Genomic DNA, 22,961 nt, shown 5'->3' on the forward strand with positions numbered 1-22,961 from the left:
GTCGACGGCTACGATGACCCACCTATTGCCAGCCGCAGTACAGGGAAGGGGTCCGTAGAGGTCGATTCCTACCCGGTCAAAAGGTCGAATCGGGCACGCCAAAGGCTGCATCGGGCCAGACGCACGAGGGGGTGGTGGCTTGCGCCGTTGACAGTCCGTGCAAGACCGAACATAACGACGAACGAAGCCATACATACCACGCCAGTAATATCGCAGTCTAAGGCGTTCGTAGGTCTTTAGCACGCCGGCGTGAGCACACTGAGGCTCACTGTGAAACTGGTCGCACACTTCAGAGCGCAGATGGCGGGGAATGACGAGCAGCCATTTGCGCCCATTAGGGTGGTAGTTCCGCCTGTAGAGCAAGCCATCACGAATAGCGAAGTGGGACGCTTGGCGCCGAATTGCTCGAGGTACCGACGAGTTGGACGGGTTCGAAAGGTAGTTGCAAAGCGACATGACCCACGGATCTTTTCGCTGTTCGGATGGCATGGAACTCACGTCAAGGAGCGATACAAAGCACTCAGAGGGGGAATTACTCGTCTCTTCAGGCAACATCGGACACCGGGAGAGGGCGTCAGCGTCGTGGTGCTTGCGGCCAGAGCGATACACCACGCGGATGTCAAAGTCCTGAAGGCGGAGTGCCCAACGTGCCAGTCGGCCAGAAGGGTCTCTCAGGGACGACAACCAACAAAGCGCATGATGGTCGGTGACCACGTCGAAAGGTCGGCCATACAGATAAGGACGAAACTTCGAGAGGGCCCACACAATTGCCAAGCATTCCCGCTCAGTGACAGAGTAATTCGACTCCGCAGGTGTGAGTGTGCGGCTCGCATAGGCGACCACGTATTCGTGAAACCCGGTTTTCCTTTGAGCCAGAACAGCACCCAGACCAACTCCACTCGCATCGGTGTGGACTTCAGTTGGGGCCGACGGGTCGAAATGACGAAGAATTGGCGGGGACGTGAGGAGGCGACGTAGGGTTGTAAAGGCCTTGTCGCAAGCCGATGACCATGCCAAAAGACCCGTCTTGTTGCCAAGAAGTTGTGTCAATGGCGCGATGATGGAGGCGAAGTTACGCACAAAGCGGCGGAAATACGAGCATAGCCCGATGAAGCTACGAAGCTCTTTGATGGTGGTCGGCTTCGGGAATTCAGCCACGGCACGAAGCTTGTCCGGATCAGGAAGAACGCCATCTCTGGAAACGACGTGGCCAAGGATCGTCAGCTGGCGAGCAGCAAATCGGCACTTCTTTAGGTTTAGTTGGAGGCCTGCGTCCTTCATACAAGCTAAAACTTGCTCGAGCCGCCGTAGATGCGTGGAAAAGTCAGGTGAGAACACTACGACATCATCCAGGTAACACAGGCATGTTTTCCATTTGAGGCCGCGAAGAATATTGTCCATCATCCGTTCGAATGTGGCGGGCGCGTTGCACAGGCCGAACGGCATGACGTTAAATTCATATAAACCGTCTGGAGTAACAAAGGCTGTTTTCGGACGATCCGCATCTGCCATCGGGACTTGCCAGTATCCGGAGCGCAGGTCAAGGGACGAGAAATATTCTGCTCCTTGAAGGCAATCTAGGGCGTCGTCGATGCGTGGTAGCGGGTAAACATCCTTGCGAGTTATTTTGTTTAGGCGACGGTAGTCGACACAAAAACGGATGGAGCCGTCCTTTTTCCGCACGAGTACTACCGGCGACGCCCAGGGGCTGTTCGATTGTCGAATGATACCGCGCTGGAGCATGTCACCCACTTGTTCGTCAATTATGCTCCTTTCGGAAGGGGCAACGCGGTAAGGTCGCTGGCGTAAAGGCGCGTGGGAGCCGGTGTCGATAGGGTGGCTGACCGTCGTGGAGCGACCGAGCGACGTCTGCGCACAGTCAAAGGACGAATGAAATTGACACAGTAGTTTCATCAGTTGGTCTCGTTGGGGCGGCGTAAGGTCGGCGTCGATGGCACGATCGAAAACTTCCGGGGATACCCGAGATGCAGTGGCAGGAGGTGGGCAGAGTCCGGTCACCTCAACGTGCGGCAGGTCGTCCAAAGCGGCGATGACAACGGCGGACTCCACTGACTCGGCGTGTCCAAGGCACTCGCCGCGGAGCAAAGAGCGAGGACTAGCTCCAGGATTAGAAACGAACAGGGTGGTTTGGCCATCGCGGATACTGAGCAAGGAGAAAGGAAGCAACAGACATCGGCGTTGGCAGAACAATTGCGACGGCATGAAAATTGCATTGACGTCGGAAGGAAGATGGCAGATCAAGGGCACAGGGACGGTGGAGCATGAAGGGATAGTGGTGTCGTCGGCGACAGAAACTTTCACAGAAAGAGGTGTTGGAGAAACTTCTGATGGTATATCAAGCGGCGAAAACAACTCAACTTCGGCTCGGGCGCAGTCAATGATAGCGTTGTGCCGGGAGAGGAAATCCCATCCCAGGATGACGTCATGTGAGCATGAAGAAAGGGCAATGAACTGAACAATGTACAGAACGTCTTGGATGAACACCCGGGCAGTACACGTACCGACTGGTTCGACCGAACGTGCTGCAGCAGTACGTAAGGGTGGTCCAAAATGCGGCGTCATAACCTTTTTCAGGCGGCGGCAAAGCTCTAGGCGGATAACTGAAACGGCGGCTCCAGTGTCGACAAGCGCATGAGTGGCGACTCCGTCTATTATAATGTCGACGACGTTATTGGGTGAGAAGGTAGGTCTTGAACAGTTCGACGATGACGCAGCTCTTGCCTCCGGAACTGCGGCGCCTAGTTTTCCGCTTCAGGAGGCAAGGGGCGCCGATGCATCGGCGAAAGTGAACGGCGTCGCGGGGATGGGTGACGGTTGGTGGTGTCACGCGAGTTGGCGGGCGGAGTCGTCTCGGCAAAACTGGTCGGAGCACGAGGCATCGACTGCGGCGAGACATACGGCACGTTCCAAGAAGGCTGCCGTGCAGGCATCCCCCCGCGGCGGCAGTAACGCGCCACGTGTCCGGGAGTTAAGCAAACAAAGCAGATTGGGCGATTGTCCGGCGTGCGCCAAGCGGTGGTCGAAGATGACGGGTCAAGCCGTACGCGTGGCGGCCTCTGCAACACAGGCGGCATCGGCAGATAGCTGGGATACGTTGGTCTTCCTGTGAGCTCAGTGGGCTGTTGCGGCATGACCGGGAAGATTGGCTGACTTGTGACGGCTTCGGCAAAGGGCCTGGAGATGGCGTCGGCGTAGGTTAGAGGTCCGGCAACAGGTAGTGTTTGCACTGAGGTCACGTACGTGGGCGGAATAGCAGGTGGTGTGGGTTGCGCGATGCCGGCACCGATGAGCGAAGCGGTCACAGGTGCGTGTTGGCGGGAGCATGGAATGGTATCGGCCACCTGCTGCTGGATAGCACTTCTCAACGAAGGGGCAAGGGTGGCGTCAGACGTCGGTGTGAAGGGGACTAGGGAAAGCTGACGGGCAACTTCTTCCCGGATGAACTGCTGAATGCGCGGAGACAGAGTGTTGTCGCTACCAGCAGTTAAACTCGACACATCCTGGCCAACAGATCGCCGTGTAAGAGCTCGCTGTCTCCTGAGCTCGTCATAGCTCTGGCACAGGTTGATGACGTCGGTGACCGTTTGGGGATTCTTCGCCAGCAGCATTTGAAAAGCGTCATCTGAAATGCCTTTGAGGATGTGCTTAATTGTGTCCTCGTCACTCATCGTGGCGCTCACCCTCCTGCACAAATCCACAACTTCCTCGATGTAACTGAGGAAGCTCTCACCGGGCTGCTGCGCTCGTTCTCGCAAGCGCTGCTCTGCGTTAAGCTTCCGCACTGAAGGGCGACCGAAGTGTTCCGAAAACCTCGATTTGAATTCCGACCACGTGGGGTATCGCTTTCCGTGGTTGCCATACCAAAGCTCGGCCGTACCGGTGAGGTAAAATTCCACGTTGTTGCGCTTCACGTTGTCACCCCAGTTGTTGTGGGCGCTTACTCTGTCGTACGTGACGAGCCAGTCTTCCACGTCCTGCTCGTCTGTGCCATTGAAGAATGGGGGATCCCGCTGACGAATAGAACCGGAACAGATGATGGTCGTCGTAGTAGGTGCAGCCGGGGGCTCAGTCTCGCGAGGAGGAGCCATGGCGCTGGGGAGCGTCCGGGAGCGGAGTTCCAGTGTATAGAGAGGTCAGGACCACAGCAACCTCCACCAATTCTAAGGGGATGTATTGCTCAACGCGAGGTAGCTGACGAAAGGCCTTTAATGACCGTTATCCAAGATTGAGCCGGTTCACAGACGCGCGCCTGTCGTCTTCGTCGTCGGTGGTTTTTGTCTTGTTGCCACTGTCGATGCTGCTTTCGCGGCTGCGGAGTCTGGCGCACTATCGTGTTTTGTTCACTAGCGCCTGTACCATTCATCTCCCTTACAATATATATAAATATATATATATATATATATATATATATATATATATATATATATATATATATATGTGTGTGTGTATATACACAAAGTAGAAGTACGCTCTCGTTCGTACGCTCTCGGCGTTCATTCCTGAGGAAGACCTGTCTCAGGTCGAAACGTTGGAAATAAAGTCTCCGAAGAGCGTACTTCTACTTTGTGCGTATTCCTGCAGCAACTAAGGACTCTACTTCACGACTATATATATATATATATATATATATATATATATATATAATGCCGCGAACCATACATTGGGTTTGTTTATTTGTATTTTGCTTTTTCTCTGAGCCACCGCTGCAGTAACCGCAGCGGTGGCTCAGAGGTACAGCACTCGCCTCGTATGCGGAAGGTACTGGGTTCGAATCCTGGTGCCGCTGGACACCCACCGGTTTCTTTAATGGGTACAGGCGTCCCTGGTCGAGTGCGGACCCTTGAAAGGGGATTTCACGTCTGGAAAGCTGCCTTTACCCTATCGAGGGGCCCCTGACCCTTGTCCATCTGGCGGGGCCCCCGGCCATCATGCCGCGTTGCGCCATTGCCGGGGGTGAAAGAGTCTGGCGGCTTGTCCTGCCACAGGCGGTTGCGAGTTGAGCGTCCATCGTGGCTGTGGAAGGCACCATGCGAATTCGTGTTCCTTGGTGGCGCCGGGCACCTACCGGTAAAATAGGTACAAGCGACTCCCCGGCCTGGCGCTCGGCCCTTGTGTGGGACTACAACGCTTGGGAAGTTCACCCGGCTTGCACGGGAAATCGCCCCTATGGAATGGGGCGGCTGCAAAATCGCAGGAACTTTTGGAACCGCAGCGATGGCTCAAAGGTACAGCACTCGCCTCGTATGCGGGAGGTCCGGGGTTCGAATCCTGGTACCGCCGGACACCCACCGGTTTCTTTAATGGGTACAGGCGTCCCTGGTCGAGTGCGGACCCTTGAAAGGGGATTTCACGTCTGGAAAGCTGCCTTTACCCTATCGAGGGGCCCCTGACCCTTGTCCATCTGGCGGGGCCCCCGGCCATCATGCCGCGTTGCGCCATTGCCGGGGGTGAAAGAGTCTGGCGGCTTGTCCTGCCACAGGCGGTTGCGAGTTGAGCGTCCATCGTGGCTGTGGAAGGCACCATGTGAATTCGTGTTCCTTGGTGGCGCCGGGCACCTACCGGTAAAATAGGTACAAGCGACTCCCCGGCCTGGCGCTCGGCCCTTGTGTGGGACTACAACGCTTGGGAAGTTCACCCGGCTTGCACGGGAAATCGCCCCTATGGAATGGGGCGGCTGCAAAATCGCAGGAACTTTTTTTTTTTTTTTTTTTTACAACCTCGAGAAGCCGCCAAGCCAGTCCAACAAGAGCCAGCCCTCGCCTGCAAGTTTTACCACCCGAGTTCGGTTTGATGCCAGAAGGGCCCAAGAAAAAGAACGCTGCAACCAACACCATGGTGCAAGAAACAACATCGCCAATCGTCCTGCAGCAGCCCCGGGAACCGCCATCGTTCCGGGGAGCCCCCGCTGAAGACCCCGAAGAATGGTTGGAGAAGCTGGAGCGCGTCCGCATCTTCAACAGGTGGGACGACGAAGAAACTTTCCGGCATGTCTTCTTTTACTTAGAAGATGCTGCTCGAACTTGGTTCGAGAACCATGAGAGTTCTTTGACCGACTGGACTCACTTCAAAAGGGAGTTCCTGAAGACATTCACTACCGTTGTGAGAAAAGAGCGAGCTGCGCTTTTGCTTGAAACTCGGACACAACACCCCAACGAAGGGGTCGTGATCTTCGTTGAGGAGATGAAGCAATTATTTCGCCGCGCGGACCCCGAAATGACGGAAGAAAAGAAGTTACGCTTCTTGATGCGCGGTGTGAAGGAGGAGCTGTTTGCTGGACTTGTCCGCAACCCGCCCAAAACCATCGCTGAATTCGTGACCGAAGCCAGCACGATTGAGAAGGCTCTCGAAATGCGTGCTAAGCAGTATGACCGGAACTTTGTTGGCGCGGCCAGTGCGAACTACATCGACAACATGCGGGTTCCGGCTGATAGCATACGCGAGGCTATCCGCGAAATAGTGAGGGAGGAGCTGCGGAAACTGCTCCCGACGACGCCGCAACCACAAGTCGCTTCTCTTACCGACGTCATTAGAGAAGAAGTGCAGCAAGCGCTGGGAACTTCAACGACGCCAGTAGCACCTCGCGAGCCGCAAGCCATGACCTACGCGGCTGCTGTACATCGCCCTCGCCCACCTGCACCCTATCGTCACGAGGCTCCGTACCGTCGTCCCCTCTCGCCGGCCCGACCACCTGCAGCGCAACCCCCTGCCCCAAGGAAGACCGACGTGTGGCGAACGTCCGACAATCGTCCGCTGTGCTACCACTGCAGAGAGGCCGACCACGTCTACCGTCGCTGCCCCTACAGAAGGCTCGGTTTGCGAGGGTTCTCCGTCGACGCACCCCGCCCCCGAACTGGCCAGCACCCATCGGAGATCGAAGAGTACCTGTCCAACACCAGCCGTCGACCAGCCCGTTTCAACCGTTCGCCGTCACCCTACCCATACCAGTCGCCGAACCGCCGTAGCAATGCCGAGTTCTCACGTGGAAGGTCCCCCAGCCCACGCGGGGGAAACTAAAAGCAGCAACTTCTGGAGGTAAAGTTGCACGATCGCGGAAAAATGAAAACCCTCCAACGACGCAACGACTCGCGGAAGACAGTGACTCACAACATGCCCTCATCCCGACGACCCGACCCAGACCTGACGAGACTCCCGTACACGACGAGACGTCCGCTGAGAAGACGATGACAACGACGACGCACAGTGCCCGACCGTCAACACGCACAAGCCGAGATGCGACGCCCCGACGCACCCGGAACTCGAGGAAGGCGGCATCCGACGTCAAGGTGTCCATCGACGGCTTTGACGTAGTCGCCCTCGTAGACACGGGAGCCGACTATTCGGTAATGAGCGGACCATTTGCGTCTAAACTGAAGAAAGTTATGACCAGATGGGACGGTCCGCACATACGCACAGCAGGAGGCCACCTCGTGACGCCAAGTGGAATGTGCACATCGCGCGTCACCATAGACGGCACAACGTACCCTGCGGCGTTCGTCGTTCTGCCTAACTGCTCCCGCGACGTGATTCTCGGAATTGACTTTTTGACGGACAACGGCGCAATAATTGATCTGCAGACCAAGTCGATAACATTTTCCTCCGATCACTCCACGACGCCGCAACCGAACCCCGATCACCGTGCTGCTGTCAGGATCGCCGACGATCACATCACCCTGCCACCCCGCGCAAGCTTGATGATCGCCGTCTACTGTGAGGATGCTGCTTCTGACATCGACGCTATCGTAGAGAGTGATCGAAGGTTGCTTCTCGACCGCGGCGTCTCCGTCGCAAGAGGCATTGCGCACTTTAAGCAACGCCAATCTCACGTTTTGGTCACTAATTTCACCGAAGAGTACCAGCATTTAAACAAGGGAGCTGCAATTGCGTTCCTCGAAGAAACGCAAGAAGCAAGTGATGTGATCGCAGTCGCCGACTTTGAACGCACACCCGTAGAAACCTTCAAGCTCCCGCAGCCATTCGACGTGAATCCGGCGCTACCGCAAGAACAACGGAAAAAATTATTGGCTTTGCTGCGTCGCTACAGCGAATGTTTTTCGTCGAGCGCAAAACTACGTCAGACCCCTCTAGCGAAGCACCGAATAATAACCGAAGATGGAGCCCGACCTACCAGACAGTCACCGTACCGCGTCTCTTCACACGAACGGGAAGCCATCCGGACTCAAGTCGACGACATGCTGAGCGATGACATTATACAGCCATCGAAAAGCCCCTGGGCTGCGCCCGTCGTACTCGTAAAGAAAAAAGACGGCACATTAAGGTTTTGCGTTGACTACCGGCGACTGAACAAAATCACGAAAAAGGACGTGTACCCCCTTCCCCGAATCGACGACGCCCTCGACCACCTCTGCCACGCGAAGTACTTCTCATCGATGGACCTGAAGACCGGCTACTGGCAAATCGAAGTGGACGAGAGAGACCGAGAGAAGACTGCATTTATAACCCCAGACGGCCTATACGAGTTCAAGGTGATGCCGTTTGGGCTGTGCACAGCACCAGCGACGTTTCAAAGAGTCATGGACACTGTGCTAGCTGGCCTTAAGTGGCACACCTGCCTCGTATACCTCGACGACGTAGTGGTATTCGCCCGGACTTTCGACGAACACCTTGCAAGGTTGGAGTCTGTACTCGAGGCCATTCGTACGTCGGGGTTGACGCTAAAGCCTGAAAAGTGCCGTTTCGCATACGGGGAACTCAAGTTCTTGGGCCACGTCGTCAACGCCGCGGGAGTCCTACCTGACCCGGCAAAAACTTCAGCGATTGCGAACTTCCCAAGGCCGAAAGACAAGAAGGGCGTGCGAAGATTTCTCGGGCTGTGCGCATACTACCGGCGCTTCGTGGCAAACTTCGCACGCATTGCAGAGCCACTCACGCGCTTGACGAAAGATAGCACCCCTTTCAGCTGGGAAAACGACCAAGAAAAAGCATTCTGCGAGCTGCAAATACGCCTGCAAAGCCCGCCCGTGCTCGCTCATTTCGACGAAAATGCCGAAACGGAAATGCACACGGACGCCAGTGATATCGGCTTGGGTGCCGTCCTTGTCCAAAAGCAAAGCGGCTGCGAAAGGGTAATCGCCTATGCCAGCCGTGGTCTGTCGAAGGAGGAGAAAAACTATTCTGCCTCTGAGAAAGAGTGCCTGGCTATTATATGGGCGATTTCAAAATTTCGCCCATACGTGTATGGAAGGCCATTCAAGGTTGTAACAGACCACCATGCGCTGTGTTGGCTCGCCAATTTGAAGGACCCCTCTGGCCGTCTTGGGCGGTGGAGCTTGCGCCTGCAGGAGTTCGACGTTACCGTCGTTTATAAATCCGGCAGGAAACACTCCGACGCCGACTGCCTGTCCCGCGCCCCCGTCGACCCACCACAAGACTCTGATGAAGACAGCGCGTTCTTCGGGATCGTGACGGAGAGCGACCTAGCCGCCCAGCAGCGTGCCGACCCCGACTTACGCGTCATAATCGAGTACCTCGAGGGATGCAACGTTGCCGTTCCTAGGACCTTCAAACGCAGCTTACCAGCATTCAGCCTGAGAAACTCCGTCCTTGTGAAGAAGAATTTCTGCCCGGAACAAGAGCGAATTACCTCCTCGTCATCCCCGCGGACCTTCGTGACGAAATTTTGGAAGCGTGCCACGACGACCCGTCTTCCGGACATCTGGGCACAGCCCGCACTATTGGAAAAATCAAGGCGAGGTACTACTGGCCCGGCCTTACCTCTGACGTCACCCACTACGTCCGGAGCTGCCGTGACTGCCAGCGACGAAAAACGCCGCCGACAAGACCCGCCGGACTTCTGCAACCGATCGCCGTCCCATCAAGACCATTTCAACAGATTGGAATGGACCTTTTAGGCCCGTTCCCTACGTCACGATCACAGAACAAGTGGATTGTCGTAGCGACAGACTACATGACGCGCTACGCAGAGACCGCCGCTCTTCCGAGGGGGACTGCACAAGAAGTGGCGAAGTTCTTTATAAGCCAAGTTGTGCTACGACATGGAGCCCCGGAAGTCCTAATCACAGACCGCGGAACGGCATTTACTGCAGAGCTGATGCAAGGAGTATTACGCTACAGCAACACGGATCACCGAAGAACGACCGCGTACCACCCCCAAACGAACGGACTAACAGAACGTCTGAACAAGACAATCGCAGATATGCTGTCAATGTATGGTTCGCGGCATTATATATATATATATATATATATATATATATATATATATATATATATATATATATATATATAGCGTATGAGAATTGTAAATGAGGGGCTCGTTGAAATGATACAGAAATAAGGATTGGCAGCAAGAATGCCAAGTAAACCAAAGAGGAGGATGCGGTAGATCATTGAAACAGGTAAAGAATTTGTGGAAGAAAGAAAGTGGAGAAAAATGCCCGCCGGGTGGGATCCGAACCCAGGACCTCCATAATACGCGTCTGGTGCGATGACCACTACGCTACCGGCGGGAAAATTAGCCATGGAAACAACTGAAACCATGGAGGGAAACTCAAGCCATGAAGTCATGCCCGGGTAGCTGAACGAACGCGCCTTGTGTCCTTCCCTCTAAGTTGTTTATTCAGGCGTTGCTGCCGTCTACGAGAGGTGAAGCGAAGTAATGCGTCATGACGCTAATGAGCTCAGATAGTTACCTCTTCGATAGGGCAGCATGTTGCAGCGGAACCTGCTGTGTTTACCCGTCCGCCGCCTATGTGAAACGCCGCTCAGCTTCTGGAACGCCGCCGCCGCGTTCCACAAGCTGAGCTCGTCGCAACGCAAGCGTCTGGCGTACGCGCCACGGAGCAAGACCAATGTGGTCGCACCTTTGCCTGAGCGACCCCCCACCAGGACGTCGTTCTCCAAGCACACTCACAAGACTGCTGCCGACCCGCAAATCATGCTCCTTTTCGCTGTTGCGGACCGTGACTTCACCAAACGATCCGATGACAACCCGTTCGGATTGGTTCGCACGGTTTACGAGCGCCTGGCGTTTCAATCGGATTTCCGCAATGCTCCGGGGCGCGTAATCCCGTGTATAATGTTTATGCGTCTAACAGTGCCATACCGAAGAAATATAAATAGCGATGTGCAAGTTCATATTGATACACAATAAAAATCCAAGCGCTCCTGTGAAGACACATTTCACTTTTGTATTTTGTCGATTCCTATGAAAGGATCAACCACATTTTTTTTAGAAACGAAACCACCTGGATGGCTTTGATTCGAAATAACTTGCAATTAACCGTGGTAATTGGTTTTATCTTTGAATTATCGGCCAATATTTCTTCCATTGAATTGTATGTACAACGGCCGGAACAAGCCGATTACTTCCAATTATCCAAAAATTCCAATTAAGCGACTTCCATCTATCGAGAGTCGACTGTATATAGTACGTTATCGCGCAGAAGTCTCGTAAGGTAGGCTTCTTCATAACGCTTAAAAAATCAATGGAAACGCGCAAGTGGACTCAAAAGCGCACAATCGGTGAATGACGATCGCCATCATAAGAATGAACTTTAAAGCGAAAATTCGCAAGGCGTGCATGGCATTTAGCATTTCTCTGCGTCCGTGCGTCCATCCCGTTTTCAAGCTAAAGCCCTACACAGGGTGTTACGATGATAATTGGTACACTTTAAATTTTTTTTTCCTGAGCGATACGCTGCTCCGTTCGCACTCATACTTCACAAGTCGCATTTTGTGCTCTATTTTGCTTGACACCGAGAACAAGAACGGTACATTCCTGTTTGTTCTGAAAACGAATAAAAACGATTTTCGCGTATGGAACAATGGCGGCTGACTTGGACGTGCGAGCCAGTGCAGGCAGATCGTGGAACGGCCGCGTCACCTGGCTTATGCAGAGCGAAACGGACGATAGGGATTCACGCTCCTCCTTCCACAGCAGCAAGGAGCCAAATGGGGTAGCTGACGATCAGGAAATGTGAAGGCAGGTTTTCCGATCGTCTGCTATCTCACATGGCTCCTTCCTACCGCGAATCCCCATCGTCCAATTCGCTCTGCATACCCCAGGTGGCACCGTCAATCTAAGATCAGCCTGCCCTGGCTTGCGTGTCCAAATCGGCCGCCATTATCCCACAGGCGAAAATCGTCTTTATTTATTTTGAGAACAAAGAGGTAAGTACCGTTCTTGTTACCGGTGTCAAGCAAAATAGACCACAAAATGCGACCTTCGTGTGAATTTTCAGAGCGAAGCGAGCAGCGGTTCGCTCAGGAAAAATACATTTTCAAGTTTTCCAGTTACCGTCGTAACACCCTGTATCCCTATGTTTCATGGAACGCATAAGGTACAGAAACTTTTTGTGAGCTACACAGATATGCACAGAAAATCGGATCGCGGAAAACAAGAGCGCCTGAGAAGGGTGCGCCGCGGCCGCACGTGCAATACGAGCTGTATTAAGGGGTCACGGTACCTACGGGGAAGAACAGGAGGTTACTCGGAGATTTCCAGCGAGCAAAACAAACTTTGAATGATGACGACCAGGGGACTGGTCAGTTTCGGACGCGGCCGCGAAGTTCAACCCAGAATTCACCGACAGGTCAACAGAAGGTCTAATTAGGCTTTCGCCTTAACATTCTCCGGAAGTTCCAAACATTCGCTGTAACTTTTTTCGGGATATCACTTGTTGCGTGTCGTCAATCGCCTATTTCCCACACTTAGTCGCTATAATTGTATGCGCCGGGGCGTTATGGTAGAGTATACATAAATTATGCTGCAAAATGTATCCGAAGCTGGGAGGTCTTAACGAGAATAACAATACCGGGATACACCCACCAAACTAAGCTTTAAGATAATGCCTCGAGAAGCAAGACGTAATCGGTTCGATTCTCTGCCTCAGCGGTAGTTTTACAGCGAAGCTATGGTAAAATCCCCATTGCAAATTGTTTCATGCCATCGCCAACCATGAACAAAAAATCATGCACCCATCCGCCTAACACGACAATGCTTGAACGCGATGCGATGCTTTCTCGCGCCGGACTCTTTGGTTGTCTCAGTTTTGCAAACCGCCTTGGCCATGTCGGAATAAAGCAATCGGATAGACGCTGCCTTCCGAACGAAATGGACTTACTTGCGGGTCTGGCCACCACAAGCGTTTTTACTGCGAAGAAGTATATATACCACCCCCCGAGTTTTCATTCCGGTGAAGTCGATTTACTCGGCGCCACTCCGGGGCTGCTCCTCGCCACCGCCGACCCTCTTTCAGAACGGTTATCACAACGGTTATTCTCGCCGCCACCGATGCCTGTTTCACAAGTTTCGCGGTAGAATTACAGCGGCCGTAGCGCCGTTATCAGATGATTTCAGAGAATCAACCGCAGCGTTAATGGGTGTAAAAACGCCGGAAAGCCGCCGCCACAGCAGCCACCGAGATTAAAGCTGCGGCCGTTGCGCCTCAAATTCCACCTCGCCCACTAACTTTCGGGTCAGAGCCAGTTGAAAGCAACCGGCCCCCTTGCAACGCTGTCGTGAGCACATAATTCTTCTTTAGCTCGAAAGCCATTCCGAGAGACATTGTCGCGTCGGCGGCACTCGTTGACCAGCTGGTTGTAGTTCTTTTCGCTCAAGAATGTTTCTTAGTCTGGCCGCATATAAAATCTTTCTCACTCCCTTCACCGGTGTATTCCACGCTTATCTATGCGCCCTTCCCCGGTTTCCAGTTTAGGCGTGCAAGGTTGGGGGCGGAGGGATGGGCCATGCACGCACAGCCAGGCTTAATGCCGCTACCGATGACAGACCCGTTGTGGTGGTGGGAGATTTAAGCGTGCGAGTCTCATGGCTCGATGCCCCCTGTCAGCTCTCCCTTCACAATCGAGCGGTTTAAGTCTGGGTTGGCGTGTTGCACAACGAGATGCCTACGACTGGGCAGCGAAAGGGACACCCACGTGTGTGTCCGCTAGAATAAAGTTCTAGTCATTCGAGCTGTTAACTCGCTGTGGGACGCAGCCATGTCGTTTGCTTGGAGGAAGAGCTCAAGCTGAAGAACCATCAGCCCGAACAAAAGCCTGAATGGGCGCAAAAACAACGAAAAGCCGCTGCCACCACCATTGCCGCCTCAAGTTCCAGCTGCTCGAGTAGCTGCGAATCCCTCCCGGATGAACACCAACTGGCTCGCTTGGAATGCCGACGTGAACCAATACCACTTGTTCAGTTAAAGCGGCTTTCAGAGCGACATGTTCAAAAGTATCTTTTACTTCTAAGCACCCTCTCATGACCGGTTGCCGGATTAGGCGTGCACGGGTTGGGATTAGAGGGAAACGGGGGGCGGCACAGCTAGAGGTTTTATGACCTTACTGATTACGTGTCCGTTGTGTTGGCGTGAGGTTTAAACGTGGCCGTAAAACAGCCCAATGCGACCGGTACGCTGTCCTCAGTGGTAGAGTGGATAGCGTTGGCGTGTTACACAAACAGTAAGATTCCTACGACACGGGAGGGGAAAAGACACCGTTACGTTTGTCTGCTAGCATAAAGCTCCGGTTTTCGTGCACTCCGTCGACTGCGTTGAGCTTCGCAGGTTATTCGCTTTCACAGAGTCGAAGGGCACTATTTTTTCCCTTCACTCATGATCATTCAAGTTCAAATTCAAGTTTATTCAAAATAATAAATACAGTATTGTTGAATGCAATAAACACGCTACACAAGAGTGCGGACTGTAGATATGAATAAATTTATTCATCATAATTCGTCATCATAGTGACAGAAAGTTCGCTTTCCTACACTAAAGCTTCCCTTTAACACACTGCATAAGGAACAAAACCTGTAGCTCTAATTCAGTGAAAATCCTGCGAGATCCGCTCCACCCTGCATTATTTTACATGCGCACAACACACCCGATGAGTAACCACGTCCACACGCAAAAAGGGGGCCAAATAATTCGCCGGCACATACCGAATATCCGTGCGCTGCCTGAACGTTGGTCGCCCCGCCAACGCCTTTGACGTTCGCTATCGTGCAAGCTTCCTCCTCCACGTGCAGTCACCGCCCAGAGTAACACATCCGCTCACAACAACAGCCGATAGGAATCTGAAGGGTCAATTCATGTCTATCTGCGCAAGTGAATGGTCCCGTGTTCGGGCAAGGCAGCTGTTGAAATTTTTTGGTTCTTATCAGGGAAAGAAGGATGGCGCTACTTGAAAGCACTTACTCCGAGTCTCTTGCGTCGTACATAATTGTTGTTCCACGGCGACAGTACAAAGATGAGACGAACCATGGGTGATGTTGTAGCGTTGTATTTAGGAGACGTCGGTGACAGACCTTGTTGCAAGTGACCATGACAGTACCCAGGCAGGCTGTGCGCTGCCTACACCTTCGTCGTATTCGGTGGTAGATGAGCATTTGGTCACGCAGCAGTTTGCTCTTCCTTTTCTACTAGTGACACGGCCTTCTGGTTGAAAGCGACTGTACCGGTCGACGGCGCAACACTATGACGAACGCGGTGAGGTTGATCGATCTCATCACCGCAAACCGTGAATGAGTCCCCGCCGTCACGCATGATGATGATGTACTTCGTGATGCCTCGTCCCGCAATAGCGATACCGTCAAGACAGCGTCTCAGGTGCTCGGAGCATCGCCAGACGAGAGTGCTAGGAACATGACATCGTCTCTTCGTCACGTCTCGTCTCATCTCGTCACGGATGATGTTAATAGTCTTGTCACGGGCTGGGGCACGGTGCAGGGGCCGTGGTCAGATGCTGGTCACGGCGGACCTGAGGCTGCCCGTCATGGCCAACGCACTCTCGACGTCAGCGCCCAGGCCGAGGCATTGCGAAGTTGAGGCCGGAATGAGGGGGACGCCGAAACTTTCACGGCCGCAGAAGAAAGATGCGACGAACCATAGGTGATGCTTTAGCGATTTATTTACAGGACGTTGCAGACAGACCTATTTACAAGTGGCCATGACAGCCGCCAGCCTTGCCCGCGTGCTTTCCACACTTTCCTTGTCGTCGGTGGTAGTTGAGTGCAGGGCTACGTGATAGTTTATTCTTTTCTTGCACAGAACGCTGCAAAAGAACCCACAGAACGCGTATCACTTGCGATCTGTGCAAACGCCGCAAAGCTCCCCAAGGTCGCCCTTCTGGTCTCCTGCAGCCAATCAATGTATTAGCCTAGCCTTTTTACCGCATCGCACTCAATTTTCTTGGACCCTTACCGGTGTTTAAACACGGCAACAAGTGGATCGTAGTGCCATCGACTATGCTACCCGCTTTACTATAACCAAGGCGCTTCCAACCAGCTGTGCTGCCAACGTGGCATACTTTAGTCCACGCCTTGGAGCCCCTCTCTTAATCCTCATAGATGGCGACGCATTCACTTCGGCGCGCGTGGTCGACGACATTCTTCCCTCCTGTGCCACTAAACACATTTTCCACTGCTTACCATCCGCAGACCAATGGTTTAACCGAATGTGTCAACCGTACGCTCTCGAACATGCTCGCCTTGTACGTTTCCCTTGATCACCAGGACTGTGACTTAAGCTTCAATTGTTACCTCTGCGCACAACTCGTCCCGTCATGACACCGCAACTTACCCACCCTTCCACTTTTTATACGGAAGGGAACATACCTTTCCCTTCGATACAGTATTTCCCTGTTCAGCTGCTCTCGTGACAATACGCGCTAGAGGTTTTTTCCAGCGTTGACTTCGCCCGCGAGATCGCCCGTACCCGCTTTACTGCCTGCCAGACCCGCCAGAAACGCCATTACGATTAGCATCACCGAGTAGTGCAATATGCCACAGGCACGCTTATCCTCCTCTGTCGCCATGCCGTCACGTCAGCCTCTCGTCCGAGCCGCTTTTTCACTGCACTGGTCCTTGCAAGATTTTGCGCCAAGTGACGAGCCTCAGGTATAACATCGAACCTCGCCAGTTTGCTTCGACTCGATCGTCGACCGTCACTATGCACTTCCCCCGACCAGAGTCTTACTATAGTCCTTCTCTCAGGCCATGATGACTGGACGGCGTCTTTGCCGCTGGAGATAGGTTGAAGACGAGCTCTAGAATGGCTCCCAAGAGAGTGGAGGGTGAAGGCGACGAGGATATGTTCGCGCCTGGCCAGTGGAAGCACCCAATCAAGCAGCCCGTTCACCAACCAGTATTTTAGCTTGTAATGTTGTATATACTGTAAATATGGCTAATTTTACCCTTTTCAATATCACAATCCAGACGTCCGGAATGAAGCAGCATCATGCGCATGCCATCTGGGTTTAAGAAATTTATTCAGAAGTACCCCATTAACGTTTTACAACATCGTCGACGTTTGACTAACCCAGTAACACGTTTTTAATTTCAAGCGATAGGCTTTCGCCAGTTCCCGTCCGCTGATTTTAGTGGCGAAAGCCATTTTTAGGATCGGAATGCTGCTCTCTGGGCTGCAATTCTTGTATCTGTAGTGCGCTCGTCGAAACTGCGAAGGAAAGCTCTAATCGTGCTGTTTCGGCGCGCGCATGGACTCTTCCCGCTTACGAGGTCAGCTAAGCCTGGAGGCCTGTTGGATGTGTTCAGGCGGGGCGTGTCAACAGGAGATGACTCCAACAATGTGCAGCGGACTTGAGCCATAGAAAATGAATGGTCAAATGGCTGCCATGGCCAGTTATGGTCTGTACCTTAGTGATAATTTATAGTTTCAAAAGATCTCTATTTTGGCACTTCCCACGAAGGTTTCTCACGAATTCCCCGGAAATTTCCCTGTATTCCCTTTCTGCGGCTCATAGATCTTTACGTGGGTACCTCTTCGGTATTGAGCGTTAGCCATCGCCACCTATGTCTACTTTACGTAGACTTCTGCGCCGCAGGTTCCGTTCAAAGAATCGCAATGTGAGCGTGAACTAAACTCCAATAGACCTGCCGTTGAGCAGCATTTGACTATGCATTTCCCGTTTTGTACCAAACAGCATGCTTAATTTACATGCTAAAGTTTTAGGTTGAAAGTTCCCGTATGAAAACGAACTAGATATTGATGGGTAATTAAAACTTTTTATTGACTTATATTCAGTACTACGTCGACGTAGTACCGCACTCAAGCTTGCATTTAGCCCACTCGGGTATTCATTCTCCTGTGCGTGAAGAGCGACGTGCTTCGGAATAACTTTGCGGGTGTCGCAACAATTTTTTTCGGAGTTGAATCTGGAGCGCACTACCATGGTGGAAGTAAGGAAGCAAGAAAATTAGAAACCATAACACACCACCATAGAGAAAGACAGCACTGCGCCAGCACAACTCGCGAAACCCAAATTCACGCATGCGTTCGGCTGTACCGCCTGTACGCAGCATTTAAATGCGCAGAAGAAACGAACAGGTTGTAGAACTGCCCGCGGAGACCCCTGACCCGGAGGTGACCCTCCACAGCGACATCATCGCAAAAGTCGGTGCACTGCGAGTGTTGGGTCTGACTTTTCAAAAAACGGGGCAGGAGCCGCCACACTCTAAGAACTACAAAACACTGTCACCCATGCAACCTACCTAATCATACCAGTGACGAACTGAAAACACGCGCTGAAGGAAGAGGGCACAATCAGGATTCTAAAGGACCTGGTAATTAGCAGAATGACTTACGACACCCCTTACTGGGGGCTAAAAATCGTCGAAATAAAGAAACTCGATATTTTAATTCGGAAAACCTACAAATTGGCACAGGCAGTATTAACGAAGACCTCGGCAGGAAAACTTTTCCAGTTAGGTTACCAAAACACCTTGCAGGAACTCAACGAGGCGCATAAAGACAGCCAAATTGGGCGACTGAAGTTTACCGAGATCGGCCGAGCTACCTTTCATCGCCTGGGTCACAAGCCGAGTGGGGCACCCCAAAACCAAAAACGACGCATCCCCCATGCCTTGACGGAATACATCATGCTAAAAACGTCCCACGCAACATGCACCCAGTTTACCACAAGAGGTGAAGGTAATAAGGCCAAGGTCAATGCCATGAGAAAAGCCTACAGCAAGGACAGCTCAACAAAAAATTCCCCGCATTTCCCCGAGGGGAAGAATGTGAAAGTGCGAATGCACGAGTTGAATTTGCGCGGTTCGGTAATGTTCGCGAAAGAGAGATCACACACACACACACACACAACTACAAAGAAAGAAAGATGCATTTATTCACAGACACCTATTTGTGTTGTCGTTGTACTTGATTGCTAGAGCGGATCTCAGCTTTGAAATTTCGTGTCAGTACTCCTTTAAGCAGGTGCATTAGCCCTTCTCACGCCCGATTCTTGGCCAATCCCCCACGTGGGTATGTGCCATGTCAGCGGCCAGGCAGCGCGCGCCCATCTCCCCCCGTTGACAAGGAAGACGAGGAGATTCCTGGCCAATCCCCCACGTGGGTATGTGCCATGTCAGCGGCCAGGCTGCGCGCGCCCATCTCCACGTGCGCGGACATCGCCGGTGGACGCAGGTTCAGGGTCGCTTAAGAAGTGCATTCGCACTTAATATGTCGACGCTGCGAGATATCCGGCCAGAGACAAGTGGGCGCACGCGATAAGTCTGACAAACGACAAAGGAGATGACGTGTGCTCCGCAACGGTCAATACAAATGACCCTGATTCTGCGGAGAAGCAAACGCGCTTCCCACCACCACAATACCAGATCTCCAACCGCTTCGTAACCTGCGCAGAAAGCATTGTATAGTGGCGTTAGATTGTGGGCAATGGTACTATCGGCGTCGAATGAAACTCGAACACGAAAATATGAATCAGAACGTGCAAAATTGAAAAATACTGTTCATAGAGTTCATATAATGGCTTGCTATTAGTATGTTTGGAAATCCACTTTTCCCAACTTTGTTTTTGTAACTAAGGCACACGTCATTTTGGCTTGAATGGAAAGAAATCGCGCTATTTGTGTGTTCAGGTTCATATTTTCGTGTTCGCGTTTCATTTGACGCCGATAGTACATAGGCCAAACAGGGTGGTGCCTCAGTGATCGTCGCCGTGAGCGCAGCAAAAATGTAAAGAACAACACCGGGGGATGCTTGCGTCACACTGCATGTAGCATGGTTGCAAATCCAGTGCGCTAAAATGACCAATCAAACAGAATACAAGTTTGTTTTATTCGAAATATTTCGTGTTTTGTTGTGCCCCCGGCGCTTGTCCACAAGCAAACGATGCTTTATTCACTGAGTAATTATTCGATTTAGGTTAAAATTTTGATTCTCCCGCCAAATCAAGCGTTTTCACAACGTCTGCAATGACATCACAAGAGCAGGTCTTCAAGCTCAACCTAGTGTGCTGCGGAGCCTTGTTTACCATTAGTCAACTGGCGCCATCATACGGCGGAGGACCATTTTCTGCCTTTGCTTTGTTTTTGACCGTATTTGTACCTGGCTTGTTTTTGTTAAGGCAGAAAATATTCGTTTCGTGAAACACGGTGTTCGCTCGACAGATATGGTCACGTAAGACGCCGTCGCTTATGCCAATGGCCCAGTGTCGTCTGAGACAACCCGAAAGCGCCGCAGTGCTGTGCAGCTAAAACAAGCATAGCACGTGCAGTACCAACAGCAGTACGCATCGGCACTTCTATGTTTACGTGTACTTTCGTAACTTCCTCGGTTTATCCACCACTGTTACTGCTATAAAAAGAATGTGCCCTAAATATAAGCGCAAATAGCTTCTTCGGCAAGCTTATAGGCCTGCCTAATTTGCGTTTGCTTTTGCCGGCCTCAGCCAATCGCAGAGCTGACACATATGACATCACGGGTTCTGTTGCGGGAAACGAGGTAGTGGGTCGCACGGTCATTCCCTTTTTTATGAATTACGTAGCTTATTTGAGCAAAGTTCGCGTTAACAGTGGTGTCAGTATGATTCTAACGAGGCAATATTTCGAATGAACCAAACTCGTGTTTGGTCTGCATGGCGCCTTTAAAGCGATGTTGCATTTATGGCATGTTACGCAGGCACGTTAGCAAGATGTCGGCCAGACAAAGCTCTCCAAAAGCTGATGAAATGCGGGAGCCGGTTTTACGAAAGCGCTGACTACTTCGTCTCAAATCGATCGTCTGAATCTCTTGCCTCCCTCTGCTCGTAAGTTCGACGCAATTTATTCATTCGTTAAACTCTGCCCTCTTTTTCTATACGAGTTCCTTGAAGTGCAAAAATTAAAATGCTACGGAGTATATAGCATATAATGAATACACTATATATATATATATATATATATATATATATATATATATATATATAGTCTGAAAAGATAAAAACTCACACAGAGCAGGACAAAAATAAGGTTAGTAGAGACAGAGACAAACGAGAAAGACGTAGAAAATATAAATAAGTTTACTGACGTTTCAGGGAGAGGACTCCCTTTCTTTGGAGTACAAAATAAGTTCGTTTCAGAGTTATATATATACAGAAAATGTAGCAAGGGCGAGGGCAAGGTAAGAGGAGGGAGAGTACAACTCTCCCTCCTCTTACCTTGCCCTCGCCCTTGTTACATTTTCTGTATATATATAACTCTGAAACAAACTTATTTTGTACTCTGAAGAAAGGGAGTCCTCTCCCTGTAAACTTATTTCTATTTTCTACGTCTTTCTCGTTTGTCTCTGTCTATACTAACCTTATATATATATATATATATATATATATATATATAACACAGAAATAAGGGTTGGCAGTCGAGAAAACCTCGGAAAGCAAAGGGGAGGATGTGGTAGATCATTGAAACAGATTAAGAATTTGGAAAGAAAGAAAGAAAGTGAAGAAAAAATGCCCGCCAGGTGGGATCCGAACCCACGACCTCCAGAATACCGGTCTGGTGCGATAACCACTACGCTACCGGCGGGGCGATTTTCCCATTCACTTTCTGGGGTAATTATGTTAGGTATGTTTGTTTCCTGTGCTTGGGGGTGGTAGCCAGCGCCATTCGGACTAATCGGGGTGAAGGGGACCTTCTTTTTAACCCCCGGGTCGTGACTCGAGTGTCTACGACATGTCCAGACTGGTCGACCAGCTTTGAACCCTCTTAAGCTCCCTTTGGCAACAAGACTGCCAGAACAGAGGCCCTCGCTATGCATGTAGCGAATCAGAATAGGAAATGAGGGGCTCGTTGAAAATAACACAGAAATAAGGGTTGGCAGTCGAGAAAACCTCGGAAAGCAAAGGGGAGGATGTGGTAGATCATTGAAACAGATTAACAATTTGGAAAGAAAGAAAGAAAGTGAAGAAAAAATGCCCGCCAGGTGGGATCCGAACCCACGACCTCCAGAATACCGGTCTGGTGCGATAACCACTACGCTACCGGCGGGGCGATTTTCCCATTCACTTTCTGGGGTAATTATGTTAGGTATGTTTGTTTCCTGTGCTTGGGGGTGGTAGCCAGCGCCATTCGGACTAATCGGGGTGAAGGGGACCTTCTTTTTAACCCCCGGGTCGTGACTCGAGTGTCTACGACATGTCCAGAGTGGTCGACCAGCTTTGAACCCTCTTAAGCTCCCTTTGGCAACAAGACTGCCAGAACAGAGGCCCTCGCTATGCATGTAGCGAATCAGAATAGGAAATGAGGGGCTCGTTGAAAATAACACAGAAATAAGGGTTGGCAGTCGAGAAAACCTCGGAAAGCAAAGGGGAGGATGTGGTAGATCATTGAAACAGATTAAGAATTTGGAAAGAAAGAAAGAAAGTGAAGAAAAAATGGCGCTGGCTACCACCCCCAAGCACAGGAAACAAACATACCTAACATAATTACCCCAGAAAGTGAATGGGAAAATCGCCCCGCCGGTAGCGTAGTGGTTATCGCACCAGACCGGTATTCTGGAGGTCGTGGGTTCGGATCCCACCTGGCGGGCATTTTTTCTTCACTTTCTTTCTTTCTTTCCAAATTCTTAATCTGTTTCAATGATCTACCACATCCTCCCCTTTGCTTTCCGAGGTTTTCTCGACTGCCAACCCTTATTTCTGTGTTATTTTCAACGAGCCCCTCA

At 51.6% G+C, this 22,961-nt stretch overlaps 2 protein-coding genes across 2 annotated transcripts in view; both read right to left on the bottom strand.

Moving 5' to 3' along the window:
* LOC144175069 (cytochrome P450 2A4-like) overlaps positions 1–15,062 on the bottom strand; it is a 99,793-nt gene extending 84,731 nt beyond the window's left edge. The window contains exon 1 of the mRNA XM_077704113.1: positions 14,939–15,062. The gene's annotated coding sequence lies outside the window, so the exon portion shown is untranslated. The remainder of the gene's footprint in view (positions 1–14,938) is intronic.
* LOC144175421 (uncharacterized) lies at positions 77–4,388 on the bottom strand. Its single transcript, XM_077704499.1, has 2 exons — positions 3,173–4,388; positions 77–105 (listed from the first exon to the last, which is right to left on the bottom strand). Exons 1-2 carry the CDS (start codon positions 4,107–4,109, stop codon positions 77–79), a joined length of 966 nt encoding a protein of 321 aa, XP_077560625.1. The 5' UTR covers positions 4,110–4,388.
* Positions 15,063–22,961: the final 7,899 nt, after the last annotated feature.

The sequence above is a fragment of the Haemaphysalis longicornis genome, unplaced genomic scaffold (genome assembly GCF_048455015.1).
Source record: "Haemaphysalis longicornis isolate Haplotype H1 unplaced genomic scaffold, Haemaphysalis longicornis Haplotype H1 scaffold_3, whole genome shotgun sequence".
NCBI lineage: Eukaryota > Metazoa > Arthropoda > Arachnida > Ixodida > Ixodidae > Haemaphysalis > Haemaphysalis longicornis.